Source organism: Pongo abelii, chromosome 5 (genome assembly GCF_028885655.2).
Source record: "Pongo abelii isolate AG06213 chromosome 5, NHGRI_mPonAbe1-v2.0_pri, whole genome shotgun sequence".
In the NCBI taxonomy this organism is placed as follows: domain Eukaryota; kingdom Metazoa; phylum Chordata; class Mammalia; order Primates; family Hominidae; genus Pongo; species Pongo abelii.
In genome coordinates this window covers 89,643,329-89,667,786 of record NC_071990.2, presented here as the reverse complement: position 1 = coordinate 89,667,786, position 24,458 = coordinate 89,643,329, and the positions used below count along the sequence as shown (strand labels likewise).

The following is a 24,458-nucleotide window of genomic DNA, read 5'->3' as shown; positions in this document are numbered from 1 at the left end:
ACTTTCTTATCATTTGTGTGATTTGTGTGTTCACTGGAGTAGCACTTGTAACAGCCTCCAAGAGCTTTTCATTTTCATTCACAGCTTGGCTAACTGGTGCAAGAGGCCTAGCTTTTGGCATATCTGGGCTTTCAATGTACCTTCTTCACTGAACTTTATCATTTCTAGTTTTTGATTTAAATGAGAGACATACGATACTTCATTTCACTTGAACACTTAGAGGCCATTGTAGGGTTATTAATTGGCCTAATTTCAATATTATTGTGTCTTAGGAAATAGGGAGGCTCCAGGAGAGGGAGGGAGATGGAGGAATGGCCGCTCAGTGGAGCAGTGAGAACACATACAGCATTTATTTTTTAAGTTTGCCATCTTATGGGTGTTGTTCATGGCACTCCAAAATAATTACAGTTGTAACATCAAAGATCACTGATCATAGATCACTGTAACAAATATAATAATAATAAAAAAGCTTGAACTATTGTGGAAATTACCAAAATGTGGCACAGACACAAAATAAGCACATACTGTTGGATAAATTACGCTGATAGACTTGATAGACAAAAGGTTGCCACAGACCTTCAATTTATTTAAAAATGCAGTATCTGTGAAGTGCAGTAAAGCAAAGTATGCCTGTAATACTAGTTTCCCTCATATACAACTGCCCAAAACTCAGGCGTTCCAATCAAACTATATTTCTTGCTCATATCGGAATGTGTTGTATCAGGCAACTTTCCCAGGCTACTCTTCTCTGATTAGCAACTTGCTAGACTCTTTCCATCTTTGATGCTGTCATCTTAAACATGTGACTTCTAAAGTTGCTATGAAAGGGGAGGAGCAGGCATGGGTGATCTCTCAGGGGGTTTTATGGCCAGGCTTGGTAGTCGTATAGCTAACTTTGGCTCGTATCCCATTGGCCAGAATCCAGATACGTGGCCCTCACTCAACTACAAGAGAAGCTGAGAAAGCTAGTCTTTCATTGTGTCCTGGAAGAAGAAAGTAAATTGAATGTGATGAACAGATAGTATCATTTCTACCATGGCAATAGATAAAACTTCTCCCAGGCAGAGACCATAGAGAGAGTAGAGAAGGTCCACAGTGGAACCCATAGAAACCTGACATTTAGAAGTTGGTTAAAGAAAAAAGAGGGAACAAAGGAGTTGAGGACGAATAGCTAGAAATTGATGGAGGTGTTAGGTGGGTGATTGAAACTAACAGGAGTTTGGGTGTCATGGAAGGCAGGACAGTTTTTCAAGAAGGAAGAAGTTGTCAGATATGTGAAATGCTGCTGAAATGTTAAGATACCAGAAAAGTTGGTAAAATCTGTTGGTGACTGTGACAAATATTTTCAGTGGGAATGTGGGATCAGAAGCCAGATTGGAGTGGATTAATGAGCTACTTGGTTGCAAGTCTCTTAGAGAGTTGTAGTGGATTGCTGAGGAATATGTGTAGATGGCTCTGAGACCTGTCTAAGAGGCTAATTGCTACCTTTCCTACCTTTCAGATAGAGTGGCCAAAAGAGTGGGGATAGAGTGGCCAAAAGGAATGATCAGAAGTGACTTGAGAATGGCCAGCTGACCTGAGGAGGAGGCAGGGGTTGGAACATTGAAGATGTAGGACTATCTTCATCAACTACCAAGGCCGTGGATGGGCTTTAGTCATATCAGCAGATGCTGCTGGGATGGAAACTAACAATGCCCAAAGACCAGATGCAATACAGTTCAGTTTACTGGAGCAAGAGAGGAAAAAGATGGTGTACAAAATAGCATTTGCCCCCCTTTCCCCCAATGCCAGGTTCTCTACCTTTGAGGAATGTAGTCACATTCAGGAGAATCCTGATTTGACTGTGGGCTATCTTGAATGGGAGCTCAAAAGCTAAATTATGCACAGTTATAGAGAAGTAAAGTCTACACTCTTGCTCACACATGTATACATAAATGAATTGGAGGTAATGAAGTAAAGATAGGAGTATGTGTATTAAACTTTTAAAAAAGTTTGGTTATGAAGAGGAGTAAAAATGAAGCATAAGTTGGAGGATAAGGGAGAGTTTAGGGCTTGTTTAAATGCTGATGGGAATGAGCCAGCAGATGTGTGAGATGCTGAAGATGTTGGGGGTGGGGGTTGGGAGAGGAAGAAAGGATTGATTGGTGGCCCTTGAAAGGCAAGATGGTAAGGAAATCCCAAGCAGAAGGGAGGATTTTTAATGGGAGGAGGAGTATGGGCTCAGATACAGAAAGGTTTATAGATTAACTGCAAAGGCAAGGCAAGTTTCTGCCTAACGGTGGAGAGGCATTGTTGAAGAGCAGTTTAATTCATGGACTCTACATCTGTAGTCTTCATTTGAATCACTGTTTTTACCATTTATTAGTGGTGTGACATGCAGCAAGTTACTTAATCACTCTTGCTTTGTTCTCCTCATCTGTAAAATGAGGAATAATAACAATACTTATTGTTAGGAGTAAATGAGTGAATTATGTACAATATTTTAAACAGTGTCTGGCATGTGGTAAACATACACAATTAGCTTTAATTATTATGGTTTCTTTTTTTTTTTCTTTTCAGTGAAGTCTAACTTAAAGTTGTCAGTTGAAAAGGGGATGTTTTAGGAATGAGGAAAAGATGTAAAATATTTATCATAAAGGAGAGCTAGTGATGTGTGGTAGGATTGCCTTTGATATTGGTGATTATGAAGTATAGTGTCACCCATCTTTTGTGCTGTGAGATTTGCTCTAGGAGGCCTCAGCTACATATGTGTAGGCACAAAGAAGTCAGGTGGTTAAGTTCATTGAGGTCTGGATTTTTCTCAGGTGAGTGTGACTGGGTAATGGGGGCAGAGCAAGGAGGTTAAGGGTATTTACAGGGGACTAATTATGTTGATCCACTGTGGGCTCTGATGTTGGATAAGAAGGAAAGGGAACCCTGAAAGAGCTGATGGAAATAGGATTGGACTTCTGAGACAGTAGTAAGAGGGAGAGAAAGTCTGATGGGATGAATCTTCTTATTTATTTATTTTTTTAATTTATTATGTTTATTGCTTATGGTGTATATTTTCCTAATAGAATATAAACACTATGAGGGCAGGGCTTTTCTGTTTTTTGTTTGTGTGTTTTTTTTTTTTTTCCTTTTCGCTAATGTAATCCATGCGCCTAGAACAATGCTTGGTACATAGTAGATACCCACTATGTATCTGTTAAACTAAATGAAGTGAAAGAAACCTAAATCAGATGATGGTGGAGGTGGTGAGAAGTGGTCAGATTCTGGATGTATTTTGAACGTGGAGCTACAGGATTTGCTGATGGATTGGATGTTGGGTGTGAGAAAAGGAGAATAGTCAAGGATAACCTAAAAGGTTTTGGTCTTGAGCTGCTAAAAGAATGATGTTACTATTTGCTGAGATAGGGAAGACCATGAAGGGAGCAGGTTTTAGAGTTTGAATATTAAGAGACGAGATTTGGATATCAAATCTGAGACATCTGTTAGACATAAAGTAGAGGCTCAGTAGGCAGTTGATATCCATCTAGAGTTAAGGGAGTGATTTGAACTGGAAATATAAATTGTAAGTCATTAGCACATTGATGGCTTTTAAAGCCATGAGACTAGATGAGACACCAAGGGAGTGAATGAAAATATAAAAGAGGTCCAAGGATTGAGTCCTGAGACAAAACATAGAGGAGTCAGGGTGAGAGGGGGAGCCACTAAAGTAGACTGAGAAGGAGAGGCCAGAGAGCTAGAAGGAAAACCAGGAGGATATAATAGTATTCTGGAAGTCATGTGAAAAAAGTGGTTCAGGAATTCCCTCTTTTGTCAAAAAGTGACCAGTTGTTTCTTATGTTGCTGAGAGCTTAAGGTGAGAACTGAGAGTTGACCATTTGATTTAGCAATGTGGAGGTTATGGGTGACTTTGATTTTGTAGAAAACAAAATCTTAAAAAATTATTTTTTCATGAAATTTAGCTTAAAGCCTTTGGACAGATGTTAAGACTTCACTTAGGCAGATAATATTGTTTTTATTGTGTTTGAAAATGTAAGGCCAGGCTCAATGGCTCATGCCTATAATCCCAGCATTTTGGGAGGCCGAGGTAGGCAGATTGCTTGAGCTTAGGAGTTCGAGACCAGCCTGGGCAACATGGTGAAACCTCATCTCTACAAAAAATACAAAAAATTAGCTGAGTGTGATGGTGTGCGTCTGTAGTCCCAGCTACTGGGGGGCTGAGGTGGAAGGATTGCTTGAGCCCAGGAGGTTGAGGCTGCAGGGGCTGACATCACGCCACTGCACTCCAGCCTGGGCAACAGAGTGACACCCTGTCTCAAAAATAATATGCATACATGTATCAGTTAAAATAGATTTTAAAAAAATTGGTTAGAGGTGACTTCCTCTTTGCTATACTGTCATTCAGAAAAAAAGGTCAAAAAAAGTCAGTTTTTCTAGCTGAAATAACCACTGATAGTTGTTTGAAGGATGATTTTGGTTAGCATCCTCTCAGAATGATGTCATATTCTAGCATGGTCTTTATCCTGAGATATAGAATAAAGTCTACAACTTTTTAGTATCAGGTTGGTGAAAGTTCCAACCTGATAATAAAAAGCGTATAGGGCATATAATCCCAGCACTTTGGGAGGCTGAGGTGGGTGGATCGCTTGAGCCCAGGAGTTTGAGACTAGCCTGGACAACATAATGAGACCCTGACAACGTGCTCCCCCCAGCAAAAAAATTAGCTGGGTATGGTGGTGTGCACCTGCAGTCCCAGCTACTTGGGAGGCTTAGGCAGGAAGATTGCTTATGTTTTTAAGAGTTTTAAATTAATAAATTTTTTAATGTAATGGTGTAGAACTTAGATAATGGAAGTTCTACACCACTACATTAAAAAAGTTATTAATTTAGATAATGGAAGTTCTATTCACTGGTAATTTTTCTTTTGCTGTTATATTTGATTGTCAATTTTTATAATTTTTTTGTCCTTGGCTGAGGCAGGAGAATGGCCTGAACCTGGGAAGTGGAGCTTGCAGTGAGCCGAGATTGCGCCACTGCACTTCAGCCTGGGCTACAGCGAAACTCCGTCTCAAAAAAAAAAAAAAAAAAAAAAGATGTAGGGTAGTATCTTTTAAAAGTATAGTTTAAATTGAGAGTACTTTATGAACACTTGCATTTTTAGATTGCTTTTCAATTTAAAATGTTTTAAGAGGCCGGGTGCAGTGGCTCATGCCTGTAATTCCAGCACTTTGGGAGGCCGAGGTGGGTTGATTGCTTGAGCCCAGGAGTTTGAGACCAGCCTGGGCAACGTGGTGAAACCCTGTCTCTACTAAAAACACAAAAATTAGCTGGGCTTGGTGGTACACACCTGTAATCCTAGCTACTTGGGAGACTGAGGCAAGATAATTGCTTGAACTTGGGAGGCAGAGGTTTCAGTGAGCCGAGATTGCACCACTGCACTCTATCCTGGGGGACAGAGCGACACTTGGTCTCAAAAAAAAAAAAAAAAAAAAAAAAAGGTTTTAAGAAGGCAATATTTGAGAATTGTTAATTATAGAATTTTAATCTGAAACATTTCCTTTTATGGAAATTATTACCTATCTTTGTTGTTTAGGAAGATTTTTACCTCTGAAGACAATGTTAGGACCAAGATATGATAGTCAAGTTGCTGAAGAAAATCGGTTCCATCCCAGCATGCTCTCAAATTACCTAAAGAGCCTAAAGGTAAGAAACAAAACTTATTTTTGTCACTGATTTAATATACTTTGTTCGCTCTTGTTCTTCAGGTGGCTTTTAAAAAAATCTTATTATTTTAAAATAATTAATAGACTCAAGGGAAGTTGCAGTAATTGTACATAGAATTCTGTGAACCCTTCTCCCAGCTTCTCACAATGGTGTCATTTTTTATATAATTGTAGTACAATATCACAAGCAGGAAGTTGACATTGATACAGTATTGTTAACTGATTGCAGATCTTATTTACTTTTTATATGCATTTGTGTGTGTGTGTAGTTCAGTACAGTTTGATCTCATGTGTAAATTCATGGTAGTGATTATAGAACTGCTGCATCTCCACAGAGGAATTCCCTCATGCTACCTCTTTATAGTCAGACTCTCTCCTCACCCTGTCCCTCTACTCTGGCAGCTGCTAATTTGTTCTCCATGTGTAGTTTTTCCATTTAAGAGAATGCCCACCTGACATCCCAGCCTCCAGCAAAACTTACTATAGCCTCCACTAACAACCACACCCTGAGCTACCAAGGAAACGGACTCTGTTTACAGTTGAAGAAACCATACAGAGACTACACTACTGCATGCATCCAGAATCATAACCAAAGTGCTTTACCTGACCAACACCACAGATACAGCTTCAGGAAAAAGTCCTTCCCTCCAAAAGCTAATTCCAAAAATTGGGACTGGGGCTGGGCGCCGTGGCTCATGCCTGTAATCCCAACATTTTGGGATGCTGAGGCAGGTGGATCACTTGAGGATAAGTGTTTGAGACCAGCCTGGCCAACATGGCAAAAACCTGTCTCTACTAAAAATACAAAAATTAGCCAGGCATTGTGGTGTGTGCTTGTAATTCCAGCATACTCAGGAGGCTGAGGCACAAGAATTGCTTGAACCTGGGAAGCGGAGGTTGCAGTGAGCCAAGATCACATACCAGTGCACTCCAACCCGGGCAACAGAGTGAGACTCTGTCTCAAAAAAAAAGAAAAGAAAAAAAAAAAAAGAAAAACTGGGGCTGGGATGGTGGCTCATGCCTGTAATCCCAGCACTTTGGGAGACTGAGGCAGGAGGATCGCTTGAGGCCAGGAGTTTGAGACCAGTGTGGGCAGCATAGGGAGACCCTGTCTCTACAAAAAATAAAAAAAAAAAAATTAGCTGGGCATGGTGGTGTGTGCCTGTAGTCCCAGCTACTTGGGAGGCCGAGGTGGGAGGATCACTTGAACCCAGGAGGTTGAGGCTGTAGTGAGCCATGATTACCCACTGCAGCCTGGGCGATAGTGCAGCCGTGTCTCAAAAAAAAGGAGAAGTGAGTGTTACACCAGATGTGCAGATATCAAGGTAAGGACATGGCAAACATGAAAGAGCAAGAAATATGCCACCTCCAAAGGAACACAATAATCCTTCAGCAGCAGATAAAAAATTCATAATCCTTCAGCAGCATAATAAAAAAAATTCATGAAATGGTGGACAGATAATTCAAAATTTTGATACTAAGGAAGCTCTGTGTAAGAAAGAAGAGAATACTGAAAAGCAATACGGAATACTGAAAAGCAATACAAATCAGAAAAACAATTCAGGGTATGAATAAGAAGTTTACCAGAGATAGATATCAGAAATTCAAACAAATTCAGGAAATGAAGAATTCATTGAATGAAATAGAAAATAGATCAAAAGCTTCAATAATAGACTAGATCAGGCAGAAGAAAGAATCTCAGAACTTGAAGACAGGTCTTTGGAAGTAACCCAGCAAGACAAAAATAAAGATAAAAGGCTAAAAAAGAATGAGCAAAGCCTTCTTGAGATATAGGACACCAGAAAGTGACCAAATATTCAAACTTTTGGTGTTCCAGAAGATGAAGAGAAAACAAAAGGGTTAGAAAACCTATTTAATGAAATAATAGATGAAAACTTTCTAAGTTTCACAAGAGGTTTAGACATCCAAGAGGATCAAAGATCCCCCAAAAGATAATGTCTAAAGAGGTCTCCACAACACATTATAGTCAAACTGTTAAAAGTCAGAGAGAAAATTCAAAAAACATGAAGAGTGTCTAGTCATTTATAAGAGAGCTCCCATTAGACTAATAGTGGACTTCACAGGAAAAACCTTATAGGACAAGCGAGAGTAGAGGATATATTCAAAGTTCTGAAAGAAAACGCCTACCACCCAAGGATACCATACCCAGCAAAGTTATTCTTTCTTCATAAATGAAGGAGAAATAAAGTCTTTCCCAGACAAGCAAAAGCTGAGGGAATTCACCACCACTAGACTGGTCCTGTAAGAAATGCCTTAGAGAGTCCTGTACCTGAAATTGAAAGACTAGTAACTGTCATCATGAAAACACAAAAATATAAATAAAAACCACTGACAGAGCAAACACATCAACAATGAAGGGGAAAAACTCAAATGTTACCACTACACAATACCACCAAACCACAAAGATGAAGCAATAAGAGAGAAAGAAAGGACAAAGAATATACAAAACAACCAGAAATAAATAAAATGACAGGAATAAGCCTTCACATATTAATAATAACCTTGAATGTAAGTGGATTACACTTTCCATTTAAAAGATGTAAACTGGCCGAAGGGATATAGAAACACGACCTATCCATACACTGCCTACAAGAAACTCATCTCAACTGTAAAGACACACGTAAACTGAAAGTAAAGGGATGGAAAAAGTGTTCCATGCAAATGGAAACCAAAGGTGAGCAGGAGTAGCTAAACTTATATCAGATAAAACAGACTTTAAGTCAAAAACAGTAAAAGGAGATAAAGAAGGTCATTATATAATGATAAAAGGATCAGTTTGGCAAGAGGATATAACAATTCTAAACATATATGCACTCAACATCAGAGTACCCAGATATATAAAGCAAATATTATTAGATCTAAATGGAGATATAGTCTCCCGTACAATAGTAGTTGGAGACTTCAACACCCCACTGTCATCATTAGACAGATCGTCAAGACAGAAAATTAACAAACATTGGATTTAAAGTGCACATTAGACTAAATGGACCTAACAGACATTTACAGAACATTTCATCCAGTAGCTATAGAATACACATTTTTCTCATGAGGAAATGGAACAATCTCTAGGATAGACCATATGTTAGGACACAAAACAAGCCTTAACAAATAAAAAAGTCAAAATCATATTGCATACCTTCTTAGACCACAATGGTAGAAAAGCTAGAAGTCAATAATAAGGGACTTTGGAAATTGTACAAATACATGGAAATTAAACATGCTCCTGAATGACCATTTGGTCAAGGAAGAAATTAAGGTGGAAATAAACCTCTTGAAACACATGAAAATTGAAACACAACATACCAAAACCTAAGAAGTACAGCAAAAGCAGTGCTAAGAAGGAAGTTTATAGCAATAAGTGCCTACATCAAAAATGTAGAAGGATTCAAATAAATAATGATGCACCACAAGGAACTAGAAAAGCAAGAACAAACCAAAAATTTGTAGAAGGAAAGAAATAATAAAGATCAGAGCAGAATTAAACAAAATAGACACACACAAAAAATACAAAGAATCAACAAAATGAAAAGTTGGTTTTTTTGAAAGGATAAACCAAATCAATAAATCCATTGCTAGACCAACCAAGAAAAACGAGAGAAGACCCAAGTAAACTAAATCAGAAATGAGAAAGAGAATATTACACTTGATACCACAGAAATACAAAAGATCATCAGAGACTATTTTTTTTTTTGAGATGGAGTTTTGCTCTTGTTGCCTAGGCTGGAGTGCAATGGTGGGATCTCGGTTCACCGTAACCTCCGCTCCCAGGTTCAAGTGATTCTCCTACCTCAGCCTTCTGAGTAGCTGGGATTACAGGCATGTGCCACTGCGCCTGGCTAATTTTTTGTATTTTTTAGTTGAGATGGGGTTTCTTCATGATGGTCAGACTGGTCTTGAACTCCCGACCTCACGTGATCTGCCTGCCTCGGCCTCCTAAAGTGTTGGGATTACAGGCGTGAGCCACCGCGCCCGGCCCATCAAAGACTATTATGAACAAGTATACACTAACTGGAAAACCTGGCAGAGGTGGATAAGTTCCTAGATATATACAGCCTACCAAGATTGAATCAGGAAGAAATAGAAAAGCTGAGCAGACCAATAACAGGTAAGGAGATTTAATCAGTAATAAAACGTTTCCCAACAAAAAGTCTAGGACTGGATGCCTTCACCACCAAATTCTACCAAACTTTTAAGGTAGAACTTTTAAGGTAGAACTAATACCAATCCTCATAATAATCCTCAAAAGATTGAAGAGGAGGGAATTCTAACTCATTCTGTAAAGCTAGCATTATGTTTACCAAAACCACAACAAAAAGAGAAAACAGGCCAGTATCTCTGATGCAATGATGGTTCAGCATATGCAAATCAATAAATATGATACATTACATCAATAAAATGAAGGACAAGCACCATGTGATCATCTCAATAGAGTCAGACAAAGCATTTGATAAGAATCAACATCCCTTCATGATAAAAACTCTCCACAAACTAGGCATAGAGGGAACATACCTCAACATAATAAAGACCATATATGACAAGCCCACAGCTAATGTCATACTAATTGGGGAAAAGCTTTCAGCTTTTGCCCTGAGAATTAGAACAAGACAAGGATGTCCACTCATTCATCATGGGATTGGAAGTACTATCTAGAGCAGCCAGGCAAGAGAAAGAAATAAAAGGCATCCAAATTGGAAAAAAAGTCAAACTGTCCCTCATTGCTGATGATATAATCTTAATCTCGAAAAACTTAATGACTCCACCAGAAAACTCCGAGATCTGATGAGAAATTCAGTAAAGTTGCAGGATACAGAATCAACATACAGGCTGGACAGTGGGTCACACCTTTGACCCCAAAGTGCTTTGGGAGGCTAATGTGGGAGGATTGCTTTAGGCTAAGAGTTCAAGAACAGACTGGACCCCAAAGTGAGACCCCCATCTCTACGAAATATTTTTTAAAAATGTAAAAGTTATCCAGGCACAATGGTGTGTTCTTCTAGTTCCAGCTACACAGGAGGCTGAAGTGGGAGGATCACTTGAGCCCAGGTGTTCCAGGCAATGGTGAGCCATGATTGAGCCACTGCACTTCAACTTGGGCAAAAGAATGAGACCCTGTCTTTGAAAGAAATACACAAAAAAAGAAATCAACATAGAAAAATCAGTAGTGTTTCTGTATGCTGATACTGAACTAGCTGAGAAAGAAATCAAGAAGGCAATCCCATTTATAAGAGCTACAAAAAGAGTAAAATACTCAGAAATAAATTTAACCAAGGAAGTGAAAGATCTGTACAAGGAAAACTAGAACAGTGATGAAAGAAATTGAATGGAACACAAACAAATAGAAAGACCTCCATGCCCATGGATTGGAATAGTTAATATCGTTAAAATGACCATACTTTCCAAAGCAATCTGCATATTCAGTGCAATCCCTATAAAAATACCAATGACATTTTTTATAGAAATAGAAAAAACTCCTAACTTTTTAATTTTATTAAAAAAACCTTTTTTTAAAGATGGGGTTTCACTGTGTTGCCTAGGCTGGTCTTGAACTCCTGAGCTCAAGCAGTTCTCCCACCTTGGCCTCCCAATGTGCTAGGATTACATGCATGAGACACTGCACCCCACCTGAATCCTAACATTTATATGGAACCTGAAATGAGCCTGAATAACCAAAGCAATCTTGAGCAAAAGGAACAAAGCTGTGGGCATCACACAACTTTACAGTATATTACAAGGCTATAGTAACCAAAACAGCATGGCATTGGTATAAAAACAGACTAATGGAACAGAATAGAGAATCCAGAAATAAATGCACGCATTTACAGCCAACTGATTTAGACAAAGGCACCAAGAACATACATTGGGGACAGGACACTCTTTAATAAATGGTGCTGGGAAAATTGGATATCCATATACAGAAGAATAAAACTGGACCTTTATCTCTCACCATATACAAAATCAAATCAAGATGGATTAAAGACTTTAAATGTAAGACCTGAAAGCATAAAACAGTAGTTTTGAGATGAAAACATAGGGAAAACACCATAGGACATTGGTTTAGCAACAATTTTATGGCTAAGACCTCAAAAACACAACTCAAACAACAATAGACAAATGGGATGATGTGAAACCGGAGAGCTTCTGGGCTGGGTACAATGGCTTACACCTGTAATCCCAGCACTTTGGGAGGCCAAGGTGGGAGGATTACTTGAGGCCAGGAATTGGAGAACAGCCTGTGCAACAGAGTGAGACCTTATTTCTTGGTGGCACATACCCTGTGGTCCCAGCTACTTGGGAGGCTGAGGCAGGATGACTGCTTGAGCCCAGTAGGTCAAGGCTGCAGTGATTCACATTCACACTACTGTACTCCAGCCTGGTTAATGAGTGAGACTCTGTTTCAAAAAATAAAATAAAAAAGCTTCTGCACAGCAAAGGAAACAACAGAGTGAAATAACAACCTATTGAATAGGAGAATATATTTGCAAACTTCTGAGGGATTAGTATCCAGAATATACAAAGAACTGGAAACAGCAGGAAAAAAATCCCATTAAAAAGTGGGCAAAGATGTGAATAGACATTTCTCAAAGGAGGACATACAAATGGCCAACAGATATATGAAAAAATGCTGAAAAAAAGCTCAACATTACTAATCATCAGGAAGATGCAAATCCAAACCACAATGAAATATCATCTTGCACCAGTTAGAATGGCTGTTTTATGACCAGGTACAGTGGCTCATGTCTGTAATCCTAGCACTTTGGGAAGCTGAGATGGATAGGAGAATTACTTGAGGCCAGGAGTTTGAGACCAGCCTTGATAACATAACGAGACTCCATCTTTAAAAAAATTCAAAAAATTAGCCAGACATGAGGTACATGCCTGCCATCTTACCTACTCAGGAGACTGAGGTGGAGGGATCCCTTAACCCCAGAAGATTGAAGTTACAGTGGTGAGCTATGATTGTGCTACTGCACTCCAGCCTGGGTGGCAGAGCAAATCCCTGTCTCTCTCTCAAAAAAACAAAACAAAACTATTATAAAGACAAAAACCAACAGATGCTGGCAAGGATGTGGAGAAAAGAGAACTCTTATATGCTGTTGGTTGGAATGTAAATTAGTACAGCCACCATGGAAAACAGTATGGAAATTTCTCAGAAAACTAAAAGTAGAACTGCTGTATGATCTAGCAGTTTCACTACTGAGTATTTATCCAAAGGAACAGAAATAATTTTATCAAAGGGTGGATGAATGGATAAAGAAAATGTGGCATATATACACAATGGAATACTATGCAGCCATGAAGAAAAATGAAATCGTCATTTGCAGCACATGGGTGGAACTTGAGTTCATTATGTTAAGCAAAATAAGCCAGACACAGAAAGACAAATTCCACATTTTCACTCCTGTGGGAGCCAAAAAAGTTGATCTCATATCTGTAGTCCTAGAACTTAGGAGGCTGAGATGAAAGGATCACTTAAACCCAGGAGTTTGAGGTTACAGTGAGCTATGATTGTGCTACTACATTCCAGCTGGGGCAACAGAGTGAGACTCTATCTCTTAAAAAAAAATTGATCTCATGGAAATAGAGAGTAGAATGATAGACGATAGATACCAGAGGGTGGGAAGGGTGTGTGGGCAGGAGGAGCATGGTGAAGGGAGGTTGGTTAGTGCAAACATACAGTTAGATATAATGTATAAATTCTTATTTTTGGTAGCAGGGTAAGGTGACTGTTGTTAGCAATGATGTATTGTGTATTTCCAAGTAGCTAGAAGAGAGAACTTGAAATACTCTTAACACATAGAAATGATAAATATTCAAGGTGATGGGTACTCCAAATACCCTGATTTCATCATTTTCATCATTACACATTACATGCATGTAATAAAATATCACATATACCCCATAATACATAAAATATAGCATATCAATTAAAGAAAGTGCAGATTGTTTCTCTTGCCTTTTTTTTTTCGTGTGGCGACCCAAGGGGGAAAGAGGGAGGGAGCGGAAACTCAAGGATTAAAGTGGAGAAAGGGTGGCTTTTGGAGGAAAGTTGGGGTGCTGATAGGAGAGAAAATAAAGATGAATACCAAGCAGGAAAATTTGGGGGTTGAAACAACCATCAACCTATGTGGTATAAATTGTCTTCTTTTTTATATTAGAGTATATGCTTCAGAATGAGGTGGAAGATGTATGAATTTACTATTACTTTTTTTTTTAGCCTCAGTTTAGGTGTGCGTTTCTAAGTGAGACTATCTCGCTGGCTGATTGTGATTCTAGGTTTTAAAGATTTTTCATACTTAAGGCCCCTGAATGCAAATCAACTTCTTCAGCTCAACAGAAGAAATAATCATTTTTGTTCCAATCCAGAAAGAAAAATTGGCTATAATCTGTTGGGGGAACCAGCCCCCAGTATTTCAACGTAGGTTCTTTTCTATTTTCCCTAAATGTTGGCTGGTCTGAGAAATAAAGGGAAAGAATACAAAAGAGAGAAATTTTAAAGCTGGGTGTCCAGGGGAGACACGTCAGCAGGTTCCGTGATGCCCCCTGAGCCGCAAAACCAGCAAGTTTTTATTAGTGATTTTCAAAGGGGAGGGAGTGTACGAATAGGGTGTGGGTCACAGAGATCACATGCTTCATAGGGCAATAAAAGATCACAAGGCAGAAGGTCAGGGCGAGATCACAAGGTCAGGGCAAAACTAGAATTACTAATGAAGTTCCGTGTCCCACTGTGCATGCATTGTCACTGATACACATCTTAACAGGGTTCAAGAGCAGAGAACCGGTCTGACTAGAATTCGCCTGGCTGGAATTTCCTAATCCTAGCAAGCCTGGGGGTGCTGCAGGAGACTAGGGCGTGTTTCATCCCTTATCTGCAACTGCTTAAGGCAGACTCTCCTAGAGCGGCCATTTTAGAGGCCTACCCCTGGGAATGCATTCTTTTCCCAGGGCTGTTAATTATTAATATTCCTTACTGGGGAAATAATTTAGCAATATTTCTCTTACCTGTTTTTGGCAATAAGGGAAATACGGCTCTGTCCTGCCTGGCTTCCAGGCAGTCAGACCCAATGGTCATCTCCCTTGTTCCCTGAACATTGCTGTTATCCTGTTCTTTTTTAAAGGTGCCCAGATTTCACACTGTTCAAACACACGTGCTTCATGAACAATTTGTGCAGTTAACGCAAACATCACAGGGTCCTGAGGCCACATACATCCTCAGCTTATGAAGATGACGGGATTAAGAGATTAAAGTAAAGACAGGCATAGGAATTTTACAATTTATGTTCTTCTGCCATGGCTTCAGCCGGTCCCTCTGTTAGGGGTCCCTGACTTCCCGCAACAATGATTGACTTATTGAGATGGGATTAAGCCTCCAGTAATACGCATATGGCCATGTATACGGTTCTTCATTGGTTATTTAAAGAATTTATGAGAGAATTTTGACTGTACATACTTTTTTACCCTATGTGTTAGAATTTAACTACCCAAGATGTGATTCTTAGGCATCACATGGTACCTAAAAATCATGATAATGATTTTTGTCATTTAAGAAATAGACAATACGTTCACTTAGTTCAAAAATCCACAAAAAAAGGTTGGTATCATGAAGTCTCCCTCTCACTTTTGCTCTCTATCTGCCTAGTCCCTCACCACATACCACACAGGTTCCACTGTTTTTAGATTTTTTAATACATCCTTTCAGAATTTCTTTATGTGTATGTAATCAACAAAAAATACAGATTGCTGTATTCTCCCCTGCACACTCAAGGTAGCACATTATATATGCTGGTCTGAACCTTGCATTTCCAACTTAATAGTATACTCTGAAGATCTTCATATATCAGCACATGGAACTTCTTGTTCTTTTTTTTTTTTTTTTTACAGCTTTATAGTATTCCATTAAAGTATGTACAGGTTGAGCATCCCTCATCCAAAAATATAAAATCTGAATCTTTTTTAGCACCTACATGATGCCCAAAGGAAATGCTTATTGGAACATTACAGATTTTGGATTTTCATATTAGGATTGCTCAACCTGTAAGTATAATGCAAATATTGAAAAATCTGAAATCTTGAACACTTCAAGTCCCAAGCATTTCAGTTTAGGGAGTCTTCTTACTACTTTACTTGGATGGTTTCTTTATGGAACTGGAAAATGTGTGCTGACATTTTCTGAAATTTACCAGCATGGAGTCATTTTTACTGCTTTTGTGTGTCTTCATTGCATTTTCCCCCTTGCATTGCTTCTGCTTCCCTGTAATCTGCCCCATCTTCTCCACACTCCTTAGTTCTTGTGTATATGAGAGATAGGTCTACTACTTTATGGTGAGCTCTTTCTTACCAGAAATGTATTTTTATTGGCATTTTCCTAAAATCTGCTGCTCCTGGGTCTGCTTCTCTTTTCTTCCTTTCCATATAGCTTCTGTAGTGTTCTTAATTTTTTGGCAGAACTTAGACATTTTTTATGAATGTGTGGATTTTATATGCCTTCGTTTTACAGAAAATGAAACTTTTTTTTAAAACAATTTACATTGTTTTTATATGATACTGAAAGAATAGGAGAGGAAAATTTCTTATTTAATTTTTTAATCTTTTTCCCCCCAAACACATGGTTTTTCAAGCGATCCTCTTGCCGTGGCCTCCCAAAGTGCCAAGATTACAGGCATGAGCCATTGTGTCTGGCTAAATTTCCCATACTACCATCTTCTTAATAAGATCGTCTCTATTTTTAACCTTGTTTCTTTTCAAAAAATGTAACTTGAGGCTTCAGTATATTTTCAGAAAATAGAAGAGTTGTTAATAACAAAGGGACATATATATAAAATATATATAATAAGATATATGTTTTATATGTATATACATATACACATATATGTATATGTATATGTGTATATACGTATACATATGTATATGTGTATATATGTATGCATGTATACATATGTATATGTGTATATATGTATGCATGTATACATATGTATATACATGTATATGTATATATGTATATATATACATAGGTATATATGTCTACACGTATATGTATATATGCATATATACATAGGTATATATGCATACACATATATGTATATATGCGCATATATACCTATGTATATATGTATACATATATGTATATATGCGTATGTATACATATATGTATATATGCGTATGTATACATATATGTATATATGCGTATGTATACATATATGTATATATGCGTATGTATACATATGTACATATGTATATGTGTATATATGCATATGTATACATATGTATATACATGTATATGTGTATATATGCATATGTATACATATGTATATACATGTATATGTATATATGCATATGTATACATATGTATATACATGTATATGTATATATGCATATGTATACATATGTATATACATGTATATGTATATATGCATATGTATACATATGTATATACATGTATATGTATATATGCATATGTATACATATGTATATACGCACATATGTATATATGTATGTGTGTACATATGTGTATATGCATGTGTGCATATGTGTATATGTGTACATATGTATATATGCATATATGTACATATGTGTATATGTGTATATGTGTGTACATATGTATATGTGTATATATGTGTGTGTATGTATATATATACACATCATATATATGATACAAATGGATTGTCTCATCTTTTAAGCCTGGGATATAAAATGGTGTAGTCAATAGATATTAACAGAGTTATTGGTGGTGGCTGCTTGGAAGGCTGGGGTGGGTGATTTGTGCCCAGAGCTTGACTTGTGGTATACTTCAGATAGATGCCATTCCTGCTGTAGCCTCTTGTCTAATAAATCACAGGTGCAGAGGTATATGCAGCAAACACTAGAGAAAACTCTAGCATTTTCTCTTTTGCATAGACTTTTGTGATGTTGGCAGTAGAATTTGTTTTGCTTATATTCCTGTTCCTTCTTTAGTTTGGGAGTTAATTTATCAAGTGCCTACTTAGTTTTAGTGTCTTGAATAAAACTTTGATAGGTGATACTTTTATTATCAATTGTTCAGGGGCAAAGTACATACAAAATCTCCCTCAATGTAGATGAATGAACTGTAGTATTGCCATTTAGTCAACTTATTTGGGAACAAATTAAGTTACTAGTAAATTTGCCCTTTCATTTTTTTTTTTTTTAGGTTAAAATGGGCTTGTTGGTGGACCTGACAAATACTTCAAGGTTCTATGATCGAAATGACATAGAAAAAGAAGGAATCAAATATATAAAACTTCAGTGTAAAGGGTAAGTTATATATTAAGATTCTTTAATATTGAAACCTTTCATCACAATTTGTAATCTCTTTTTTCAAAAAAAGCTTTTTCTATATTACTAGACATGGTGAGTGCCCTACCACTGAGAATACTGAGACCTTTATTCGTCTGTGTGAGCGGTTTAATGAAAGAAATCCACCTGAACTTATAGGTATGTTTGGCTTTACTTTGCCACTGTTGAATATTTTATTTTGCAGTTAGGTTTCTGTTTTCTTGTTTGCAAATAAGTTGATATGAAAGTTTTTTCTGTTTTACATAATGACCAAGTAGTGTTTATTAAAATGAGAGATTGACTTGTGAATTACGTAATAAATGTATTTTCATAATTTTTACATTTTTCAAGACAAAGCCCTGATTTCCCCTCTTCAGGTGTCCTTTTGGGGAAGTCTATCCTAAACACTACATATTTATTTTTCATACTTCTACATTTTATAATTTTACATTTTATACTATATGTATTATTCTGAAACTTCATTTTTTTTTTATTCAGGATTTCTGAGAGCAATGTATGATGATGTAATTATAGTTCATTTTTGCTTGTATATAGTATTACATTATACAAATACACCACAGTTTATACTCTTGTTGATGCACAATTCCTTCATCAGATTTTTATTGATTGCTACTCTATCTATACCAGGCACAGGCTCGTGGAACACATCAGTGAAGAAAACAGTAAAAAACATCCTGCTCTTACAGTACTCATATTCTAGTGTGGGCTGGAGGCTGAGGGAAGGAGGGCAGGCAATAACAAATTTAATAAGTAAATTTTCATAAAATGGCAGTTACTGAAAATGACATTTGAGTTATTTTCAGGTTTTTTGTTGTTGTTTTGCTTTTATAAACAATGCTGCTAGGAGTGGCCTTCTAGAATTTTTAAGGTTTGGTTTTAAATTTAATTTTTTTTTAATGAAAGAAAAATTATTTTTTGAGACAAAGTCTTGCTGTATCGCCCAGGCCGGAGTGCAGTGCTGCGATCTTGGCTCACTGCAGCCTTGAACTCCAGGGCTCAAGTGATCCTCTCTTCTCAGCTTTCTGAGTAGCTGGGATTACAGGCACACACCACTACCCCCAGCTATTTATTTTTATTTTTATTTTTTGTAGAGACAGGGTCTCACTATGTTGCCCAGGCTTGGTTTGAACTGCTGGTGTCAAGTGATCCTCTTGCCACGGCCTCTCAAAGTGCTGAGATTACAGGCATGAGCCACTGTGCCTGGCCAACTTTGCTTTTCTGTTATTTCTGTTGGCATATGGTTTAAATTGAGGATGCAATGTAAAGTTTCCTTTTCTTTTTCTTTTTCTTTTTTTTTGAGATGGAATCCCACTCTGTTGTCCAGGCTGGAGTGCAGTGGAGTGATCTCAGCTCACTGCAACCTCTGCCTCCCAGGTTCAAGCGATTCTCCCACCTCAGCCCCCTGAGTAGCTGGGATTACAGGCATGCACTACCACACCCTGCTAATTTTTGTATTTTTTTTTTTTTTTTTGAGATGGAGTTTTGCTCTTGTTCCCCTGGCTGGAGTGCAATAGCACACTGTCAGCTCACTGCAACCTCTGCCTCCTGGGTTCAAGCAATTCTCCTGCCTCAGCCTCCTGAGTAGCTGGGATTAAAGACATGTGCCACCACGCCCGGCTAATTATGTATTTTTAGTAGAGACAGGGTTTCTCCATGTTGGTCAGGATGGTCTTGAACTCCCAACCTCAGGTGATCTGCCCACCTCGGTCTCCCAAAGTGCTGGGATTACAGGTGTGAGCCACAGTGCCGGGCTTAATTTTTGTATTTTTAGTAGAGATGGGATTTCACCATATTGGCTGAGCTGGTCTTGGACTCCTGGCCTCGGGTGATCTGCCTGCCTGCCTTGGCCTCCCAAAGTGCTGGGATTACAGGCGTGAACCACCATGCCTGCCCAATTAAATGTTTTCTATATAACCAGCCATTTGTTTCAGCACAGTTTATTGAGTAGTTCTTTCTCTTCTTAGGGCTAGATGATGTAAATTCGTATATCTACTGTTTGAAAATATTTCCTATTCATCTCATTTAAATTTTTTGGTAATATTTTACAACTTTTTTTCATCAAATTTTTTTGTGTCTTGTTTGATTTTAAGTAGCTAATGTTTTTCCTTATTTAGATAATTAACGGAAAAACTAGTAGTAAGAAAGTTTGGGGATATATTGAGAACGTAAGATAAAAAAGAAAACATCAGCAACTTTCCTGGAAACAAGCAATAATTAGTTAGAAAATATAATTAGAAAATAGTCCCATTAATCTTAACAATATTGTCTATCACATATTGAACATTTCCTCCCTGCTAGTCTTTGTGTAAACCATGTCACACACATTGTCTCATTTTCTTTTCATAGCAATTATATTAGGTAGATAGTATTGTTATGCCCTTAAACTGAGACTTGGAAAAGTTAAGACTGCTGAAGGGTCACTCACACAGCCAGTAAGGGCTAGAGCCTGGATTATATCCTAAGCAATCTGAGTTGCACGTTCACGCTTGAAACTACCTCTCTCTTCTCTAACAGAAGTACAAAACACCAAGGAATTGTTGATGGTCTTTATGAAGACCATTTATAAATGTAGATGGTCTTTATGAAGAAAATATATTTAAATATTAAAATAAACATGAAGAAATGGAGAGACGTTACTTGTTTCCACGTTAATTTCAAAGTTTTAATGTTGTTCCAACCAAAATCCCAATGAAAGTTAGGCAGAATTACTTTGAAATTAATTTGTAAAATCCCCCACCTCTATTAAGTCACTGAACATTACCGAGCACAGAAAAAAATAGTTTGGCAGATCAGACACGCAAGTTATGAGCAAGAAAAATTTGAAAAACGAGTAATGAGGAGATTTTTCTTTCCAGTCATTAAATCCAGTAAAGCAATGGAACTGATAGCACTAGTTCCTGGTGGTAAAGGAGATGTTTTTAAATTAGAGAGGAAAGGTGTGATTTTTCACCAAATGGTGTTCCATTAGTCAACCACATAATAAGTGAATTTTTTGGTGTATTAAATATTTTTAAAAGGACCAAAAAGAATATAGGAGAAAATAGTAAATATTTATTTAATTCTGGAGTAAACAAAGAAGGATATTCCATGTATATCACCAAAGACAGAATCCATAAATGAGTATTTTTCTTTTAGGAGTGCTCCTGGACTGCCTGCATCAGAACCACTTGAAGATACTTGTTAGAAATGTATGTTTTAGGGCCTGTCCTGGACCTACGTAATCAAAATGTCTAGGGATGAGTGTTAGGAATCCAGATTTGTTTTTTTAAGAGACAGGGTCTTGCTGTGTTGCCCACTTGGAGTGCAGTGTCTATTTATAGGCATGATTATAGCACACCACAGCCTCGAACTCCTGTCCTCAATTGATCCTCCTGCCTTGGCCTCCTGAGTTGCTGGGACTACATGCACCACTGCACTTTTGCCAGAATCTAGATTTTCAAAAGAAAAGTATTAGGTGGCTTTTATGCAGACTTAAATTTGAGAACTGCTGTCAGAATTTAAAGTATGGTGACTATTAATGATGATAGTAACAGCTAGTTTTTTTTTTTCTTTTTGAGGTAGGGCCATGCTGTATTGCCCAGGCTAGAGTGCAGTGGTGTGACTTCGGCTCACTGCAACCTCTGTCTGCAGGGCTCAAGTGATCCTCCCACCTCAGCCTCCCGAGTAGCTGGGACCATAGGCGTGCGCACCACCACACCCTGCTAATTTTTGTATTTTTTGTAGAGACACTGTTTCACCATGTTGCCTAGGCTGGTCTTGAACTCCTGGGTTCAAGTGATCTACCCACCTTGGCCTCCCAAAGTGCTGGGATTACAGGCGTGAACCCTTATTTATTAATAATCTAGTATTAATAAATGCTTATTATTTGTTCAATGGACTTGGGAAACTATAGATAAGGAAAGTGAGTCTCAGAGAAGTTAAGTACTTCGCCCATGGTCATGCATCTAATAAGTAGTTGAGCCAGGTTTTTTCTTTTTTTTTCTTGTCACTGCTATACTAACAAGGATAAGCCAGGTTTTTAATCCAGTTTCTGGCTTTAAAGTTGAAATCTGTAATTAGTTGCTGTGCTGGTTTCTAGTTGGCCACATAAAAGTGAAAAATTTTTGTGTTAAAAAAAAACACGGCAGGTGGGTATAGTGGCTCACTGTTGTTATCTCAGCACTTTGGGAGGCCAAGATGGGAGGATCACTTGAAGCCAGGGGTTTGAGACCATCCTGGGTAACAAAGTGAGACCCTGTCTCTGTAAATAAAAAAATTAGCCAAGTGCAGCAGTGTACTCCTGTAGTCCCAGCTACTTAAGAGGCTGAGGTAGGAGGACTGCTTGAGCCCAGGAGTTTGAGGCTATAGTGAGGTATGATCACACCTGCACTCCAGCTTGGGCAATAGAGTGAGAATCTGTCTCTAAAAAAAAAAAAATTGGAGAGGAGAATGTTTGAGGGCAAAGAAAAAAATAAAACATAAAACAACAACAACAAAAGATGCAACAGAAGGGAGGCAAAAAGATGATGGACAAATTGGGGTCTGGCTTGGTGGCACATGCCTGTAATCCCAGCTACTTGAGAGGCTGAGGCAGAAGGATTGCTTGAGCCCAGGAGTTTGACACTGGTCTGGGCAACATAGCAAGAATTCTGTCTCAAAAAAAGATTTTGACAAATTTGGAAAAATATCTGAAGCATATGTGACATAAAAAGTTAATAATCTTATTTATGAAGATATCTTATACACCAGTAAGTGAAAGAGGCATTCCTTAATAGAAAATTATGGAAAACAATGAAAGAGCAATTTACAGAATATGAAATACAAGAAACCAAGAAACATGAAAAAAATTTTTCTCACTTGCTAATGAGATACAAATTAAAGTACATGCTGGTAGCTGCACTCCACATCAAATTGGCAAAGATTAAAAAAATTATATTTCTGAGAGCTCCTGGGGGACTTTGCCCTGCACTACCTGGGAGTGGTGTCAGTTCAGTTCTGGGTTGAACAAGGCCCTTGCACATGGCATGTTGGGGGACCATCCTAAAGTTCTTGTCACCTCCTCATGCGAAGCCAGCCAGCACTGTCCTGGGTGGAGCCCCCCAGCATTGAGGTGGCCCTTGGCCACCCCTCCTCTGGGCCTCCAGGATAACTGAGTACCCCTCCCAGTGGCTTCCCTTTCCCCTCCCCGGGGCTGCCAGGGGCACGTCGCTCTGTGCCATGGACTGAAACCAGCTCCTGGTGACAGAATGACCTGTTTGTTGGAAATGCCTTGTTGCCAGAGAAAGAAATCTTGGAATAAAACTATTTTGTTTAATTGTGAACTGGGCATAGGACACCTGTTTTTTTTCTTTTTTCTTTTTTTTTTAATTATTGTACTTTAAGTTTTAGGGTACATGTGCACAATGTGCAGGTTAGTTACATATGTATACATGTGCCATGCTGGTGTGCTGCACCCATTAACTCGTCATTTAGCATTAGGTGTATCTCCTAATGCTATCCCTCCCCACTCCCCCCACCTCACAACAGTCCCCAGAGTGTGATGTTCCCCTTCCTGTGTCCATGTGTTCTCACTGTTCAATTCCCATCTATGAGTGAGAACATGCGGTGTTTGGTTTTTTGTCCTTGCGATAGTTTACTGAGAATGATGATTTCCAATTTCATCCATGTCCCTACAAAGGACATGAACTCATCATTTTTTATGGCTGCATAGTATTCCATGGTGTATATATGCCACATTTTCTTAATCCAGTCTATCATTGTTGGACATTTGGGTTAGTTCCAAGTCTTTCCTATTGTGAATAGTGCCGCAATAAACATACATGTGCATGTGTCTTTATAGCAGCATGATTTATAGTCCTTTGGGTATATACCCAGTAATGGGATGGCTGGGTCAAATGGTATTTCTAGTTCTAGATCCCTGAGGAATCACCACACTGACTTCCACAATGGTTGAACTAGTTTACAGTCCCACCAACAGTGTAAAAGTGTTCCTATTTCTCCACATCCTCTCCAGCACCTGTTTCCTGATTTTTTAATGATTGCCATTCTAACTGGGGTGAGATGGTATCTCATTGTGGTTTTGATTTGCATTTCTCTGATGGCCAGTGATGATGAGCATGTTTTCATGAGGACACCTGTTTTTTTAAATCAACTTATTAAGTTGGAGCACTATAATAGCTCTTGCTGATTTAGCTACGATATGTTTGTTAAACACATAATGCTGTGTTTTATGAGGAAAAGGGATCGTAAGGAAGAGTAATGTTGCACATGACATTAGGTGGGTAAAAGTGGCCTTGTGTTTGTGTCTGTTTCTACACAGAGCCTTTGGGTTTTGTTCTCTTTGTCAGGTAAATGTTTGTTGCATACCCTGCTGCACAGAGAACCTGCCTGCATCTGTTTCTCTGTTCCTCTGTGGCTGACTCAATAAACTTTTCCTTC

The 24,458-nt window shown here is 38.3% G+C and overlaps 1 protein-coding gene across 6 annotated transcripts in view; it reads left to right on the top strand.

The window, feature by feature from the left end:
• Positions 1-24,458, top strand: part of RNGTT (RNA guanylyltransferase and 5'-phosphatase) — a 408,235-nt gene that overhangs the window by 15,257 nt on the left and 368,520 nt on the right. For all 6 annotated transcript variants that reach the window (XR_008519039.1, XM_054546048.1, XM_054546049.2 and 3 more), the window contains exons 2-4: positions 5,582-5,691; positions 17,896-17,999; positions 18,091-18,179. Coding sequence is in view for 5 of the 6 variants with exons in the window: in XM_054546048.1 (XP_054402023.1) it covers positions 5,582-5,691; positions 17,896-17,999; positions 18,091-18,179 (303 nt within the window). In the remaining variant the exon portion in view is untranslated. The remainder of the gene's footprint in view (positions 1-5,581; positions 5,692-17,895; positions 18,000-18,090; positions 18,180-24,458) is intronic.